Raw genomic sequence first — 17,770 nt, 5'->3', positions numbered from 1 at the left:
CCCCTGAAATGGTAACCTGTCTTTTTGTTATGCTTCCTCTTGTGGCGATATAAAATCTTAGGAAACGACCCACAGATCTAAGTTAAGCTGCCTTATACCATTGATCCATCTAGCTCAGGAGTGTCTACCCAGACTGGCAGCGGCTTCTCCAGGGTTACAGGCAAGAAACTCTCCCAGCCCTCTCTTGGAGATGCTGCCGCCAGGGCGGGGACTTGGAACCTTTTAATGCTCTTCACAGAGTGGGCCCACCCCCTAAGGGGACTATCTTACAGTGTTCACATCTAGTCTCCCATCCAAATGTAAGCCAGGGTGGACCCTGCTTAGCAAATGGGACAAGTCATGCTTGCTGCCACAAGACCAGCTCTCCTAGGTAATGACAAGGTCCAAACCTAATGGTGTTATTGCGGGGGGGGGGTTGCTCATTATGGGACCCCAGGCAGACCTGAGGGTAAATTATTATTGGCAAAGAAAACAATTAGCACCTCTAAGATGTACAGGAATGGCTTGCAGGCAAATGACCCTTGAGTGTGTGCGGTTTCATAGACTCGGGTCTTTCATATTCATGGAGAGCTTTAATCTTAAACAGCAGGCTTCTTCTGGCCAAATAGCTGCTCTTAAGGGCCCCACTGCTAGTCAGAAGCCAGCCTGGCTCCCAAACCCAGTCCGGCTGTTCCTCCGACCCTGAAGAGAATCGTGAGGATAGCCCCACTGCGTTATGAAACTTGGCAGATCCCCACAGAAACATACAGATAGCAACACAATTACATACCAGCATTATTTGCTCGCTTCTGCAGATTCTCTGGCAGCGGCTGAGCAGACGATGTAGAGGGTTGTGCCAATTCTGGCCGAGAAGAGGAAAAAGTCAAGTATTTCAGCAGGGCGGCCTGTGAGATGGCAGCAGGAAATGGGTGTGCAAACTGAGACTGGCGGCCGGGCATTCCTGCACAAAGAAACCTTCATTTTCCAGACTAATTGAGGGGAAGGTCAGTCCAGATTAGGCGATTGTCTGGGAAATGGAAGTAAAAAGCACTGGAAAATTTCCACAGCACAAAATACTCAGTTTTGGGGACATGGGAAGCGATGGAAAACAATACAGCTTTCCCCTCTACCCACAAAACACTCTTTGGGACATGGAAAGTGACTGTTCTGCACGGAGTCACACAGCACATGCCCAGGAAAGCGGTCAAGGGCAGAGCAAGGATGCAGAACGGCCGAAATTCCTGTTCTGAGAATGCTGGCTGGAAAGTTCGAAGATCTTAGAAGCGAGGTTTCTCTGCACAGCAAAACAGCCCTTCGGCGATTAACCAAAATGGAATCTGTGTAGATAAGAGAATGCACAAATATCACGGGGCAAAAAAAAGGGGGGGGCAGGAAACACAGTGGAACGATTTTCTTCAGGAGCGGCAGACATTTAACAGCCTCTGGCGCTCTTCCAGGGGCAGAGGGCAAACAGTTTTGTTAGGTCGCATGTTTTTCAGAGGCTAGAAGTCACTTTGTGACTAAGCTAGAAGTCACTTAGACACCAGGGTGCTTTCCAGATTGCCTGCTACAGCAGTGTCACTACATGTCCATTAAGTGTGCTTCCATACTGCCAGTGTTTCGTCATCACAGTCCCTGCGCTGTCAGCAAGGTGTTGTTCACATTTCCGATGCCGCCTTTGAGGTTTTATCTTTCTGTTGCAGTACTGCGACATTGTAAAATAAAAATAAAAAGCTGTATTTTCTCATTGTAGGATAGTTCATGCATGCTAGAAAAGACTGCTCCCCCTGCTGGTGGCTTTGCACAACAACTTTTATTTGCGGTTTCAAGACAATCCTGCCAAGCGAAAGTAAACTAGAGCTGTACAGCAGGCAATCTGGAAAGTGCCCCAGCTAAAGACCTTTTTGTCCAGCCAGGCCTTTTAAATTCTGTTTTCTGATTCGATCTGATTTTTAACTAATTTTAAAATTGAGTTTTTAAGCTGCTTTATATTGTATTTTGTATTTTCTTTTCTTCTTTTTGTGTTGTCTTATGTGTTTTTATTGTATGTTTTAATCCTCTGTTGTGAGCCGCCCAGAGAACAATTTTTATGGGGCGGCTAACAAAGTTTATTTATTATTATTATTATTATTATTATTATTATTATTATTATTATTATTAGAAGGTGGCATCCGAAACTGGCAGCTGCTCTGGTGAGCTTTACAGAAATCCTAAAAACCTTAAAAACTGTAGCACACCAGCAGATACTGTTGTGTATACCCTCAATGCACCCTACGTATCCTCCACATTATTAAGACTTAAGATGCTCTACATTTTAACTTGTGCTCTAAAAAGCACAGAAATTGCTTTTTGACGGGCTCACACACGGGCAATACTTCCGGCCATGAACGGGGGAAAGGGCAGCAGGGAGGGACGCTGCCACCCCATGGATTTAGCTAAAAACAGAGCACTGGCGGGGGGGGGAGCAGTGGGAGGGGTAAGTGCATCCTCCCCCGCCCTTAAAGAGGCACCCACCCACACCTCCGCTGTTCTGTGCATATCACGACCTCTTGTCGGTCCCAAATTTCCCGATTCATGGGAAATTTCCCAGTTTAATGGGATGACCCCTGGTTCTAGTGGTGTGAGAGGGGGAGAACAGTCTCTCTCTCTCTCTCTCTCCACATCTTACGGTAAATGACTCACCTGCTGATGTTGCCAGACCCACCCAGTTTTTTCTAAGACACTCCGTTTCTGAGATTTCCTGTGTATTTCCTCTGAATTACTGCTATGTCAGTTCCTCTCTTTTTTAGCAGTCTTAAAAACATCTACGCAGAGGTGTGGAGGGGTGGCGACATTAATCATATTTTTCCTGGGATCTGTCCTCAGTAGAGGAATTGCTCTGATTCCACTTTGGGAGCACACCGTGCCTGCAAGGTTGATCTAGAACCATTAACCAGGCTCAAGTGGTTGGTCTCTAGAACCACTAACCAGGCTCAGATATGGCTTCAACAAACCCTAGAGCTCTCTCTTGATTGATCAGGGGGAGAGCAACTGGCCCTATCCATCCACAGCACAGCACCCCTCCAGGGGCTGTTGCTGCTGTCCATCTTAGGTTTCTCTTTTAGACTTCTTTATTTATCCTATTTTTATACTGCCTGATATGTACAGCTCTAGGTGATGATTGTGAGCCCTTTGGGGACAGGGAGCCATTTTATTTATTTATATCCATGTAAACCACTTTGGGAACTTTTGTTGCAAAGTAGTATATCAGTATTTGTCATCTTTGTATTTACCGACACTGTACAGCGATAGTCCACCGAAACCAGCTGTCACAGTAGATGCTTCTAAAAACAGCAGCTTCACAATGACCTTGTAAAGCATATAGCGGATGGTTTTGCAAGGACCCATTAGAAGAACCTTCCCAAACCAGACTGAAGCCACTGCCAAGCACAGAGAATTGATCAAGAACAGGAAGCGTTGGCCACCGAAGAGGCAACCGGGGGAAAGGGGAGCAAAGCAGGTCTTGACACATTTGCTTTGGATCGATGAGCCGTGCCCAAAGCCTGGTCTGCTGCTTTTTTATACTGCCTTTCTGCCTTGACAAAAGCACCCAAAGCTGTTGACAGTATCAAACAAAGAGATGACCGGAGATTTAAAAAGCATTGTGGTCTCGGGCTGTGGTTGGTCTTTTCAGGAGCTGCCGACAAGGGCTGGCCGGCCTGGGCGCCTCCTTCCGTGCCTTCCCCTCCGGGCAGACGGGTCATTTGGTGACGGGGCCACTGCCTGGCTCCTGAAGACCCGAGACTTTGTGAGGGCCCTTGTGGAGGAGCGGGAGAGGGCCTTTGCTTGCCTTTGGGCCCTTCCCAAGCACCAGAACAGAAAGAGGGCTGCCTGGGACAAGTCAAGCTTGTATTGAATCCCTCGACCTCTGAATAGCCTGAACTAGGCACCCTGCTTAAATTTCTAGGTGCCCGCATAGGGAGCAGCAGGGAGACCACCGCTTGCCAAGAGGAATCAATGGAAGTTCACTGCTGGCCACAGGAAACAAGCAGGGGAGGAGGACTGCTTGCCATCAGCACTCTGCTCTCCTATGGCGCCCTACCAGCAAGTGGTGAAGTCTCACCCCCTCAGGGTGGTCTACGGCGAGTGGCCACCCTGGTTTCAAAGTCTCTCCTCTCCCAGCCCTACCTGGAGTGGCCCACCTGGCTGGGACCCCCTTCTGTATGCAACCAAGCAGGCAGCTGCGCTGAGCCCCCTCCCATCCAAATGCAAACCAAGGCCGACCTGCTTAGCTAAGGCCAGGGGGCCATTCATACTCACGACAAGTCCAGCTTGTTACCAGTCGTGACCCTGGAGCCAAGAAGGCTCAGTGGCAGAAGGCCTGCTTTGCACGCAGCAGGTCACCTCCCAACAGCATTTCCAGGGTCCTCCTCTGCCAGTCAGAGTAGGCAGTTCTGGGCCGGATGGACTGAAGGTCTGACTCCGTGCATGGCAGCTCCCCTGTATATTGACGGCGGGTTGGGGAAATGGCGTCCTGCCATCTCAGGGACCAGGTGCTGAGGAAGGGCGGTGGGGGGGGGGGGAGGCTGGCTCCATCCAAGGCCAGTCCAGGTGCTCCCATGACCTGGAGTTCAGGGGCCTCTTCACCCCACATGTTTTACAAGAGGCCGTCAAGGGGAGGAAGGCCAGACATCCATGTAATGAGCACACAAAATATGTACACAATAATAAAAAGTGCACAAAAAATGTAATAAGCACCCAGGGAAGCCACCGCCCAGGAAGTGCCAGGTTCAGTCTTGGGCAGCATCCCCAGAGAGGGCGAAGAAAGACCTCCTGCCTGAAGCCCCAGAGAGATGCTGCCAGCCAGTGCCGTGGGCAGTGCTGAGTCAGCTGGGCCGAGAGCCCCCCCCCCGTCTGGATCTCCCCCAAGGGCTCCTGCCTCCTCCGCTGCACAAATGGCCAGCCTGCAGGCAGCCCAGCTCTCATCCATACCAAGGTGGGGTGGGAGGCAGCCCAGCCTGCTTTGGCCCCCGCCCCGCCCCGCCCCGCCCCCCCTCCGGCTCATCAGGCCAGGCCCCTGGCCTGAGCCTCCCGCAGTCAGACATGGTTCCGCTGGTCGGGAAAAGCACTGCAGGCCAGCGACAGCCTCGTGCTTCCGACCCTGGCAAGGGGGAGCCCTTTGCTGGAGAAGCAGAAGAGGCCTTTCCATGTGCTCGGGGCATGGCTGGTCCAGAGAGTGGCCTAGAGAGGGCAGCTTACCTCTGGGCGGGGTGGGGCCTGGCACCCTTGGCAAGTTCAGGCCAGCTAGACAGGGAAGCGCACACACACGCGCACACACACACACACACACCCCGCAAGTGGGGTGGCAGACAACCAGTGAGCAGCAAGCTCATGGTCCAAGTAGCAAGATGGGCGAGTGTCCGATGCAGAGGTGCTCTCATCCCTGGACTTCCGGGCCAAAGTCCAGGGCCTCCAAGGTCCTGGGGTAGGCCCCCCCAATCCTTAGTCTGTCCGGGGTGGTGTGGACGCCTGGCTGAGCATGATGATGCTCAATTTGCGGGGGGGGGGCTCTAAAGGCCTTGAGGGCCAGGCTCCAAAGTTACCTAGGTGCACCTCTGCTCCGATACGCCCCCTCGCATCCATGGAGGCAGCCACAGCAAACCGGAGAGCCAGCATGAAGGCACTGACCACATTGTCCTCTTTCGCAGGGCCAAGATACTACAGGTGAAGCACTCTGAATCAGACGCCGAAAGAGCTCTGTCGAAGGGCTGTTATTTCAGACCTGCCAGGCCCCACCTGGCTTCAAAGGGGCTTGCACAAACCTGCACCCTGTCCTGACAGGCACTGGAGAGAGCAGGGTCAGTGTTGGACTGGAACCAGAGTTCAAATCCCCCTTCCGCCAGGAGACGCACTGGGTGACACGGGGCCGATCTGTTCCCTCTCAGCCTAACCTACCTCACAAGATTGTAGTGAGGACATGTACCCCGCTCTGGGATCCTTAAAGGAAGAGTGGGATAGAAATGTAAAATACATATACGTCAAAGTTTGGGAAGACCCTGGGGGGGGGGGTTTCTTCTCAAAATCAACACACTTTTAAGAAACTGCTCCCCAAGTCTGGCTTAATAGAAAATGTTTTATTGTTTCTGAAAACATTAAAAAAACAAATTTTGAGCACTTTCAATAAAAAATCAACAGAAATGCTACTGCAATATCCAACTACTGTAATTCCAGCAGTACAACAGATAACCAACCACTGGGGACAATCTGACTGTGCACTAGATGAAGGGGGAGGTGGGGGGGGCGGGGGGGGCGCTTTGCTCTTCTTTCCTTATAGAAAGCACCGTATGGTACAAGACTTTATATCAACTTCAGATGCACTGCATGAGAAACCATTTCCTTCTGTTCAGTTCAAAAGTCAGTGCTTATTGCAATTATTTGCAAATTCTTTACTTCATGAATTCTCATCATGAAAAAAAAAGATACCAAGGGGATTTTCCCAACACCAGAGCAATAAAAATAATCCGAGAAAAGAACATATTTAACAATAACTAAGCAGAATTAGTAAACATAAAAAAGAAACATGACTAACTGGTGATCCAGCTATGCCTGCCTGGTCAACACAGAACCAGTCTCAATACAGCGCAAAACGTAAAAAAAGCACAAGTGCTTCCAGGAGTCTAGCCGGCACTGTACAAGGGCAGCTAATTGAACACACATGCACGTGGGCGAGATCATGTATTAACATGGTGAGGCAAACAAAACAGTTTTTTTTCCTGCTGTAATATTCTCAGGTAAGAGAATAAGAAATAGAAATATCTCACTGAGATCAATGCACATTGCTACATAAGACAATTTTACTTGTCATTTGGATGACATTTTGCCTTTTAGTAATGAAACACGTTAAAAAGTTTTCTGTAGTCATTTGTTTCTCTCTCTCTTTCTCTCTTAATCTGTGGGCCGTATTGGTTGCATTTATCCTAAGGAATGTGCCTGCCACAGTTCAACAGAAGCTTTAGTGCAACAGAGGAACCCCACAGCGTCCAATGGGCTAGCCGGCCGAATCGCCCACGTTCCCTGCAACCCCAGGCATGGGTACAAATTCACTGGTCTGTAGCCAAAACCAGCAGCTCTCCAAACCATTTCATCCGGGAATTCTCATCCTCGTGAGGAAGCCAAGAATGTAAACACACAGTCAGGACAGCCTCCGGGCCTCTCCCGCCGTCCTCCGAAATCCCCTCTGGGCAAGGCAGGCTCTGGTGTGAAGCAGGGCTCAGTCACAGGAAAGGGGCACTGTCCTGCCAGGCCCAGTGGGCTGATCATTACCACCTCCATCCACCTGCCACGCGGAGGAGACCCAGAATCACTCCCGCCCCCTAAGCACCACCTTCTTCACCCTGGCCCCCTTCCACGGGCATGAAAGGCTGCCGCCAGACCCAGGCTCCCGTTCCGTTTGCTTTGAGCCAGGGGCTCCCCAGATGCTGTTGGACTACAACTCCCATCGTCCCCTGCCACAGGGGTTAAAAGCCATCAGAGTTGTAGTCCAACAGCCTCTGGGGACCCTGGCTCAAAGCTCACGGTGGCATTTCAAAAGGGCTGCAAATGGTTCCTTTAAAAAACCTTGATAGTGGTCACATGATGAGTGGGAAGTTTCACTTTTAAAATCATTTAACCCGACTGGGCCCCCCCAAGTGCAATTCCACCTCCCGGACCCGCGAGGCACGCAGGGGCCCCCACCGCCTCCAGAGGCCACCGCGCACACACCGCCCCGGGGCAAGGGGCACTCCTCTCCCAGGAGGCTTCTGGAGGGCCTCTCAGGCTCAGGGGCTGCTCTGGAGGAGGAGGAGGAGGAGGAGCCAAGGGCGGTGGAGGGTCCAGAGCCTTCAAGGGCCACTTTGCAGCGGCAGGTTCTTCACACACGACGGACACCCAATACCAAAGGAGGGGCTGGCAACCAAGCCTTAAGAACGACTCGGAGCGCAACTGTTCACTTCCGCATGCCCCAAACTGACGGGCAGCCCTCTTCTTGCGTGCAGAGGCTCTCCCTGGCCTGGCCCTCAGGAGGGGGTGTGGGGGGGAGCTGTCTTTCCCCAGCCTCCTCCTGAGAGCGCCCCCACCTCTACAGGCTGCCTTTCTATGGGCAGGCTTTGCCCCAGTGGCCAACAACTGCCCGCCCCACCCACCCCTTGCAGCTGACAAGTGAGCAGCTAGGGAGCCCCACGCAGGCAGTCTCTCCCGGGGGCGTAGGGACTTCAAGTGAAGCGCTTAGCACCATCAGGCTTGGCGAGAGGCAACAGGGTTCTAGCACCATGAAGGGCAAGTCGGGGAGCAGCCTGGGAAAGAGCCCCCCCGCCCCCCCCGCAATACATCAGCCAAGACTCGGCCCAAAGCCGTTGGCCTTGGAACTGTCGCGTGCAGGGAGACCGTGGCCAGAACGTCCCAAGGCTGCAATGACAGCTCGCCAGGGGTCGTGGGCAGCAAGATGTGGGAGTGCGCCCCCCCCCACCGGGCCTAACTTGTAGTTTTGAAGGCGGAAAATGAGCTGCCCCAGCCAGAGAAGTGGCAATGTGGCAGAAGCCCTGCCCGTCCCAAGCCCCAGGGGAAGTGTGCCTGGACCATTCGCCACCAATCCGGGTGGGCAGAGTTGAGCCCAAGGCAGCAGAAGAGGGCTGCATGCAGACCCTTCTGCACGCGTAAGGCCCCAGTTGGTGAAGGACGCCTCTTTCCCCGGCCCCTCCACACTCCTCCTGATGAAGGCACAGGGCGCGATCCCCTGGGAGAGCCTCCTGGGCCAGTCTCCGAGCAACGGGGGGGGGACGGGGGGGACCAGGCCACGGAGGGCAGGCAGCCTCTGCCCAAGCGGCTCCCAGGAGACGGAGCCCAGGGCTGCAAAGCGCAAGCAGCAAGGGGGCTTGCTGCAAAACCCTCACAGCGCCGATCGGCTGCAGAACACGGAGGCAGCCACTGCTTGTCTGCAAAGGTGTCCGAGGGTGGCAAGACCTCCATCCTCACTTCCGGTCACCCTAGCTCTGGATAGAAACAATAAAACAAAAGCGTAGAAGATCCCTACGACAACCACAGAAGGGGCACGTGATGCAATGGAATGCAGCTGTATGAAGTCTCAGGGCTCCGAAGCGGCTTTCTCTCTACGAGAGGGGCGCTCACCCCTGGGTCGCTAGAGTTCGTGGGACTACAACCCCCATCACCCCCAGCCCCAATGGCCAAAGGGGATTGGGGCCGGGGATGGTGGGAGTTGTAGTCCAACAACATTTGGGGACCCAGTTTTGAGAACTGCTGCTCTAAGATTATTAAAACCAACATTAAAATCAGAAACTGAAAGTACTCTCCAAAGATGAGGTGGTAAACATTCACATGACTGAAGACACCGGTTCCTTTCCTTTTAAATAAAAGCTGCAGTGCCCCTCCTGCTGTCCTTGATGGCCGCCCGCCTCCCCGCCCCCACTGACTGCCATGGGAAGTTGCACCGGCATCACGTCCACCTCTCTCCCACCGTCCGTTCCAGCCAGGCGTCTCTCCCCCCCTCCTCCCCACAAGCAACTGCTGCCTTTCTCGACAAGGACTCTCTGGTGCAAAACTGCCAGCGCTCATACTCTAACCACAACAAAAACAGAGGCCGTTCCAAGCCCACCACGGGGTCTGTGGGCAGCTCTGCCCCCTGGAATGGTTTCTCATGGAGGATGCAGGTCCGCTCTGGGTGCATTCCTACATGCGGCCAGATGGGTGCCCTCCAGTGGAAAGCGAGGCCGGCATGGGCGGGTGCCCCCTGTGTGCACACAGAGCCCTGGCCCTGGCCCCCTGGAGCCATCCTCCACCCCACCCTGCTGCTGTGGGGCTGCCCAGCCTCCCTTCCCTCGGGGCAGGCCAGGAAACACCACCTGAAGCCAGGCTGCCTGCAACCAACAGGGGAAGCAGCCCTGCTGGGGGGAGGGGCCTTTAAACTGGCTACACCCTTGGGACCCCTGACTGGCTTCCTCTTCTTTTGCTACAGCAAGAAATGCTCGATAAGAAGTCAATTTTAAAATCTAATACTGGCTCCGGCACAGGCCATATCCTTCAGAAATGTCTTCAAAATTGGTAGGTTTCTATATTCCCTGCTGAAGAATAAAGCAGCTGGTAGACCAATTTTTTTTTTAAAATGCCACAATGAATTCATAGTCAACGTTTCTGCTGCAGGAGGCACTTCCATTAAGACAAATACAATACGTCTGTCTTGATACAGTGTGCTACATACATTATCATTCATATATATATATATATATATATATATATATATATATATATATATATATATATCTCAACCCAACATTTCCACAGCAGGGTGGTCCTTGCTCTCCATCCAGTCAAAGCCTATGGAAGCCATGGAGTTCATCGATTCGTTGCAGATCTGCTGAAACAAGGGGTCGTTTTTCAATTCTTCCAGTGTCGCCTCGTCGTCCGGGCTCTGCTGGTGAGCCGGGTCAAACAGCAGATTTGCATCCAGAGTGTTCAAATCGTTGATGCTGCCTGAGAGATCAGAAGTCAACCTGATGTCGCTGGAGAAGACGGAAGCCACGTTGCCGAGATCCGATGCCACCTGGCTCACCAACTGCGGGTTGGCTGGCAGGCTGCCCTCTCCCAAGAGGTCCTTGACAGAGCTGCCGAAATGCTGCTGCTGCTGCTGCTGGTCCTCCTCCTCCTCCTCTCTGGTCTCCGATTGTGCTTGGTTCTCCCCAGAAGAAAAAGGGATCTGGTCGGCGCTGCTGTTCTTGGTGAGGTAACTCGGTGTTTGGAATTCAAAAACTGAAGGGGTAGGGTTGAGCAGATCCTGGGCGTTGGCACTGGGGAACGCGGCAGCTGCAGAGGTTTCCAAGATCTGAGTCAGGTTCATCCTCGCTGTGTAATTGGAGGGCATGTTATTGATCCCCAGGCCCCTCACTGTGTCATCGTTGTCCGAGTCAAGTTTGCTGAGCAACACGTTGGTGATCTTTTTCGAACTGGTCTGTTTCTGAGGCAGCGGGAAAGCTGACTGCATCATCACCGTCAAGGGGACGGACTGACTCCTCTGGGCCAAGTTGCCGGCACTCGGGTCTGCAGGGATGTTTGCGAAAGCATTGTGGACCTCTGGGGCGAGGGGGCTGCCGAACGGGGCCGTCACGCTGGGCCGCAGCACGCTGGCCACAGGGCAGACGGTGCTCCCGCTGAGATTGCGCTGCCGATGGACAGCAGGACTGACACTTCGGCACCGGAAGTTGCTGTTGTGCGAGGGGCACGCCCCTTTGCTGTCGAGGGGCGCCGGGACAGCAAAGCCTTCTTGCTTGGTGGTGGTGGCGGTGGTGGTGGAGCTGCTGCTGCTGCTGCTGCTGCTGCCGCCGACAGGAGAGACGGGAGTCACGCGGCCAAAGTGGGTCTCGTGGTGCCGCGGCTGAGACTGGTGGGACTGGCCAGGCACCGCAAAGGCGTGGGGCTTCCTGAACCGGCCCTCCAGCAGTTCCTGGTAGCTTGGGAGAACGCCATGGCTGGAGGCTGCCGGGTTGCTCACGCCACTGTAGCCCGCGTTCATCCACTCCAGCTTGGTTTTATCGGGATGGGTGGCCATGGGCCGCTGCATCGGCTTCACGGGGCTGCTGGACACGATGCTGGCGTCGTGGTAGGCCATGCTGGAGCTGATGGGCGTGAAGGCAAAGGGGTTCCTGCACTCCACGGGGCTGGGCGGGACGCTGCTGCTGCAGTTGGAGTGGGGCGTGCCGATGGGGGTCTGCCGGCTGCTCCCCAGCGCGCTGTCCACAGGCGTGGTCTGCGCCATCCTGGAGCACGGGCTCTCCCGCGACAAGCCCTGTGGCCCAGCAATGAGCTCGGAGGTCGGGGTGGGGGTCGGGGTGGGCGTGGGGGTCGGGGTGGGCGTGTGGGCAGGAGTGCTGCCGCTGGCGTGGGCGGGGTGGTAGAAGTGCGCGCTGCCGGCGTGTGAGGACAGGGCCGCCTCCTGAGCCGCCGCCTGGCTCTGCAGGGCCAGGCCCAGGGAAGTGCTGTACAGGTGGGAGTTGCTCAGGGACATCTGCTCCTCCATGAGCACCAGCTCCTCCACGATGCTGTCCTGCGTCAGCTCGTCGTCAAAGGAGAAGAAGTTCTCCGACTGAGACGCTGCGTCCTCAAAGTCTCGGAGCTCCGGCTGCAGAGGCAATGGGGCTGCCGCCTGGGCTTGGAGCTGCTCCAGAGTCGGCTCCTGCCCCGGGCTTGGCAGCGGCTGGCCGAAGGCTGCCTGCGGGAGTCCTTCAAAGTGCACCGGCTCCCAGACAGACTTGGGAAAGTCCTCCGAGCCCGAGGGCCCAGCAAGCGGCACAGCACTGGCTTCCGGCTGGGGGGGCGGCGGCTGCTGCTCAAAGCTGACTGGTGCCAAGGTGGCGCCCTTCGCCAGATGCTGCTGCCACAGGCTGGGGGCGAAGCTGCCGTCTGCCGGGGAGCTGTTCTCCAAGACGAGCACGTTTCCTTCCAGCTTCACTCGGATGTCTGGCGAGGAGGCTGCCAGCTGCTGTCCCAGGGCGCCGCCGCCGCCGCCGCTGGAGCCGAGGACAAGGTCGGCGTCTGGGGCCTGGCTGGCCAACAGCTGACTTGCGGCTGCAGGGCTGACCTTGATGGTCACCTTGCGGGGCGTCGCTGGCACAAGGGAAGCAGCAGGGCTGTCGCCTTTCACAAGATACCCCGTCACCCTCTGCGGCCCTTCCTTGGGGCTGCTCGCTTGGGGGGCATCTGTGCTAGCGGCCAAGACCAGCTCCACGGAGGGCTTCTTCACAGGGGGCCCCTGGGACTCCGGGAAGCCAGGAGGCAGGCGCTTCCGGGGACTTCTAGTGCACAACTTCTCCCCACTGGGGTGGGAGCCGATGCTGCCCGGGGAGAAGTTCTGAGGAGCAGCCGAGGGAGCCAGAGGTGTGGGGTGACTCTCCGAGGCAAGGGCGGGGCTGGGTTCGTTAGGCTGGGGGAGGCCTTTCCTCCCAGGACCTTCCACTCTCGGGTCGCAGCCCCGGATGGATTTTGCCTCCCCGGCGCCCTCCTCCTCAGCCGGCGCTTTCCGGGGCTCCGTTTCGCATCTCCTCTGCTGACCAGCAGGCATCCTCGGAGCAGCCTTTCCAGCGGGAGGAGGGTCCGCGTTCTCTTGGCACTGCAGCAGGCTCTCGTCCAGCACCACCTCCGGCTCTGTTTTGACCTCAATGGAAGAGGCAGCAGGAGTCAAGCCTCCGCTGCTCGCTCTGGATCCCGGAGACTGAAGGCAAACCGCAGACCCATTCCTGATCTGTGGGACAGTCCTGAGCTCTTCCGCCGTTCCTGAACTACTGACAACTGGAGCCGTGTGTTTGACTTGCGTGCTAGTCGTGCTGCTCGGGGCAAGGGATATTGCTGTCATTTTGACCACGTTCATGTGCTGAGCAGGAACCACAGTCTTGATGGGACTACTCGTGAAGAGCACAGTCGTCGGGGAACGGATGGTGAGAGCGTTGGTGTTGGCCGGCTTGGGTAAGATCTGGGGGTACCGATGCCGGGCAGAACGGTCACCAACGGGACTGGCGGGGACATTCTGGGGCGTCTTTGGTGACTGCTTGACCGACTGCATGTGTTGAGTAACCACCTGGACGTTGAGCGGAAGGACCTTGCCATCGGATGGGCCCACAGGACTGGGAGAAGTCACCAGCTGCCGGGTCCTTGGCACCTGTTGGGGGAAGAAAAGGACATGCCTTGGACATTGTGCAGAAATAAACCCCACTACTTGGCGTCTCAAGAGGGGTAGTCTCCCCTTCTCCCATCACGTTCACTTTCCTCAGGTCCCCACTTTCTCCCGGCCTCACGTTTTCATGTTCTCCTCCACACCGACTTCATGACCCCTCAACCCACCCCATTCCAACTCCCACACACCCCTCTGTGCACCCCATGCTTAACCAACCCTCCTGCTGAACTAGCGATGGCACAACCGCCTGCCAGCTGCTGCAGATGGACACTGGTTGGGCTTCCTTTCTTCCGGCCGGAGTTGCCCTTCAAGCAAAACCGACTTCATTCATAAAACCACCCAGGTCTCCTCAAAGCCAGCTTCTCCTCCACTCCCTGCACCCTGCGGGCCTCACGGCAGCCTCTTCCAGCCACTCAGCATCTCCACGGAGGGAAGCTTCTCCTGTGCCTTGGAGTTCCTCAGAGCTCTGCTCTCCTCTTTGGCGGACTCTGTTGGATCCCAGGAAATCCCTCTGACACGGAAAGAGGTCACTTCTCAAGAGCCTTACCGTTATGGGGCTCGGGACAGCGGCCACAACAATCCCAATGGGCTGAGGAGACAAGATCGCTGGACTCCCATTGGAAAGGCTGGTGACCCCGTTGCTGGTGACGCAGTCCGCCTTCTTGGCCGGAGACTCCCCTGGTAGGGGTGACTGCAGCTTCTGCTCCTGCTGCTTCTTCTGGATCTTCCGCTGCAGCTGCTGCTTTGCGTCAAGCGGGGAAGGAAGGGTCTTCGCTTGCGGCTGGAAGGAATTGCTCTCTGCGGTTGGGACAAAAGCTGAAGGCTGAGGGATTCCTTTGATTCCTGGAGAACAGGCAAGGAGGAGGAGGAGGAGGATGGCCATCAGGAGAGCTCTTTCTCTGCCCAGCCACGCCGAGCACGCCACCCTCGGCCAACTCCTCACACTTAGTCTCTCCTGTTGCAGGAAGGGGCGGAGAAAACTGGGCCTCCAGGTAGCCAAACACCCAGGGACACTGCAACCGCTGCCCCCAAGCAATGAGGATGTGCACCTCACACCACTGACAGTAGATGGCAGTGAACAGGTTTGGTCAAGAAACAGTGAAAGCTTTAAAACACCACCCTTCTCAATGAGTCTCAAGTTCCCCGTCTATATATAGAAACAACAGGAATGGGGGGGGGGGGGACAGAGGGCCAGCCAAGGCAGAGGAAGCTGGGAAAGAGCCTTCTCTAGGGCCACTTGGGCGGCCATGGGTAGTTGCCAGCCACGGCTTCTCCCCTCTGCAAAAAATGGGAGTGAGAAAGACTTCCTCCTGCAGGGCTGCGGGGCAGGCACACAGACGGACTGCAGCAGACCTTGCAGGGCACTCCTGGCCCAGATCCACAGGGCCTGGCCTCCTGCTTCCCTTTGCTGCTCTGGCTCCACGACATCTCAGCTGTAGACCAGGCCACGGGGAGATACGCATGACGCCATACCAGAAGAGGCATCCTCCGAGAAAGCAGAGTGGAGCCCTCCTTGGACTCTACTGCTTCAGAACAGTGGGGGGGGGGGGGCATGGCACGCTTGACATGCATGCCTGTAGAAACCAGCCCTGCTAGGCAGAGAGGCAGCAACCCCACCCCCGCCCTCTCCAATGGCACAGCTGCAGGACGGCCACGCACATCTCCTGAACACATTGCGGAGCTCTCTGGGTCGAAGCTACATGCATTTCTGAGGCAGGCTGTTCCTTGGGCAGGGACTATACCACCTCACTTGCACATATGGAGCTCTTCCCCCATGTGGGTGGAAAATGTTCCATTTCTAAAATGTCACTGGCAGACACCCAGGCTAGCCAGCGTCGTGCGCAGCCGTGTGAGTTCCGGACGACCCCTGCGCTGTTGCCCGAGTGAGCAAAGGAGCAACTTTTGCCAGTCTTCCCTTCCCTCTCAAACCATCTTTGTATTATCAAAATATGTCCCCGAAGGTCACACAACCCCCCGTGACCTATTTTGGTGGCCCACAGTAGGATGAGAAGATTGTCAAATGTTGCTCCTTCCCCCACTCAGGCAACAGCGCAGGGGCTGTCTGGAACTCACATGGTCGCTCACGGGCACAAGATTCGTCCGAATGTCCAACATGGTTTCATAAAATGCAATAGTAACAATGAATGGATGCCAATGCAATTTTAGACAAGTTCAGCAGTTTCAAAGTTGTGGTTAATGTTTTCCAAGTGGCTATCCCTAGGACCTGAGTGAGAGGCTACTTGAGTTTAATTTATTTATTGAGTATCCCAACAAAAAAAATTACTTCCACATATAGCTTTGCATGTGTTTCACTATAACAATTACAGGGCATTAAGTGTCTTTATTGACCCCCACTCTCTATCAAATACTTCAGTTCAACTACTTGGCTACCTGAAAAAACTTAAGATACAGTGTGGGAAATCAATATGGTAGAGATTTTATTTAAAAACACCTGTATAAATAGGTCAAAAACATGCCAAATCAAATCATAGTCTATTTAGGCTATCAGGAAAGATATGTATAGCAAATATTTTTTTAAGGAAAAAACCTAATGCACAATTTATGCAAATAAGAGAGAAATTTGCATGAGAAGTGTTTCCAAAAAACCCACATCTGTGGAGGCATTTCTCCAAAAGAATCAGCCTCATGAACAGTGTGGGAACTCAGAATATTAGAACTACCTGGAAAATCCTCTCTCTCGCTCACACTGCCAATTCTGAGATCTTTGAAGGTTGTCCAGTGAAAACTCTGCTATTCTTTCTCCAAATCCGGTTATTGATTTAGACTATTCCTTTTATTTATTAAGAAGATATTTATATGCCACTTAAAAAAAAAAAGCTCAAAGTGGTTTACAAATCCCATTGGGGCCAACCCAGAACACCCACAAAGCTGACACACGCAACCCCCAGGCAGAGCCTCACCCAGGGAGCACCGTCTCAGGGTTGTAGCCAAGGCTCAGCTTTCCATACTGGGGGACGGAGGGCAGGCATGAACCCCCTGAGCCTGTCAGTGGCCCCAGCCGTGGCCCCTCTAATTTTTTCACCTGTATGTGGAATGAGTTTTGTTCTGGGTGGCAGGATCAAGGCACTGTGCGCGCACCTGCATTCACAGTGGGGCCTTCCTAATTCAACCTGAACGGGATCGAAAAGGAACGGAGTGGACATCCAAAAACTTGTGAGCGCTCACACGCCTTAAAGGGAACAGTGGGCCCCACCAGAGAACATGTTCGCTCTGGGCTGAAGTGTGGCGGCTTCTCTTCCCAGGAACTGGATGGAGCTCCTCACCTGCAGGGGCTCCAGCCATGACAGTTAAAGCGGCCATGGATTTTGTGCCGATGTAGTGGCTTTTGACCAGAAAGCGGGCCAAATCCAAGACAGAGTCGAAGGGCTGGCTGAGCACTTTCTGGGCCCACTCACAGACCAGCTGGCAGGCGGCTGACACAACCTCCTCGTCGACACTCTGCAGGTGCCCAGAGGGCTCGCCTCCTTCCAGCTGAAACCAAGACAAAAAGGCGTCTCAGAGCAGTGTCGGAGCCCGCAGCACAGGAGAAATGGACAGTGCTGCCCATCATGGTCCATCAAGTATGACAAATAAATAAATTTAAATCACATCCAGCCACATGGCTCAGGTGGACAGGCTGTTCTTTGGGTGAGTGGGGCTCTAGTCCGCCTTAGAAAGGCCTGGACAAGAACCGCCTTCATTGCTACAAAGGTTGGGGCAAGGGGGCGGGTGCAGGCAGGCAGGCAGATACTTTACCCCATCTCCAGTTTTATGGAAGTCAAGATTGGGGAGCGTTGGCATCTGCACAAAAGCTTTCTTCCGAAGTCCACTATAGCAATATGTTATTTAGAAAATTAAGGTGTGAACAACAGCTGCCCTTCAGAAGCAAATGCAGCACACATTCATGCTGAAGACAAGGCCTGCCTTTTCTGGGCTGTGCATTTCCTCAGGCCGGACTCAAACCAACCAAACACGTATTCTGGCATGACGGAGTTCCCTTTCTTCAGGGACATCCAGAGGAGCGAAGAGAGGAGAGGAGGACGGACCCCAGCTCTAGTGCCTAACCCTGAAAGGGCAAGCCCACAAGGAAGTGGGCAAGCC

General features: G+C 54.5%; 1 protein-coding gene across 4 annotated transcripts in view; it reads right to left on the bottom strand.

The window, feature by feature from the left end:
• Positions 1 to 6,071: 6,071 nt before the first annotated feature.
• The window catches only part of RFX7 (regulatory factor X7), a 51,241-nt gene continuing 39,542 nt past the window's right edge, over positions 6,072 to 17,770 (bottom strand). For all 4 annotated transcript variants that reach the window (XM_053272249.1, XM_053272250.1, XM_053272248.1 and 1 more), the window contains 4 exons: positions 17,426 to 17,510; positions 16,954 to 17,161; positions 14,217 to 14,512; positions 6,072 to 13,654 (listed from right to left, as the gene is read on the bottom strand). In XM_053272249.1, coding sequence (XP_053128224.1) covers positions 10,271 to 13,654; positions 14,217 to 14,512; positions 16,954 to 17,161; positions 17,426 to 17,510 — 3,973 coding nt within the window. In that variant the 3' untranslated portion in view covers positions 6,072 to 10,270. The remainder of the gene's footprint in view (positions 13,655 to 14,216; positions 14,513 to 16,953; positions 17,162 to 17,425; positions 17,511 to 17,770) is intronic.

The sequence above is a fragment of the Hemicordylus capensis genome, chromosome 10 (assembly GCF_027244095.1).
Source record: "Hemicordylus capensis ecotype Gifberg chromosome 10, rHemCap1.1.pri, whole genome shotgun sequence".
Classification (NCBI taxonomy): Eukaryota; Metazoa; Chordata; class Lepidosauria; order Squamata; family Cordylidae; genus Hemicordylus; species Hemicordylus capensis.
This window is presented reverse-complemented; position numbering and strand designations above follow the sequence as displayed.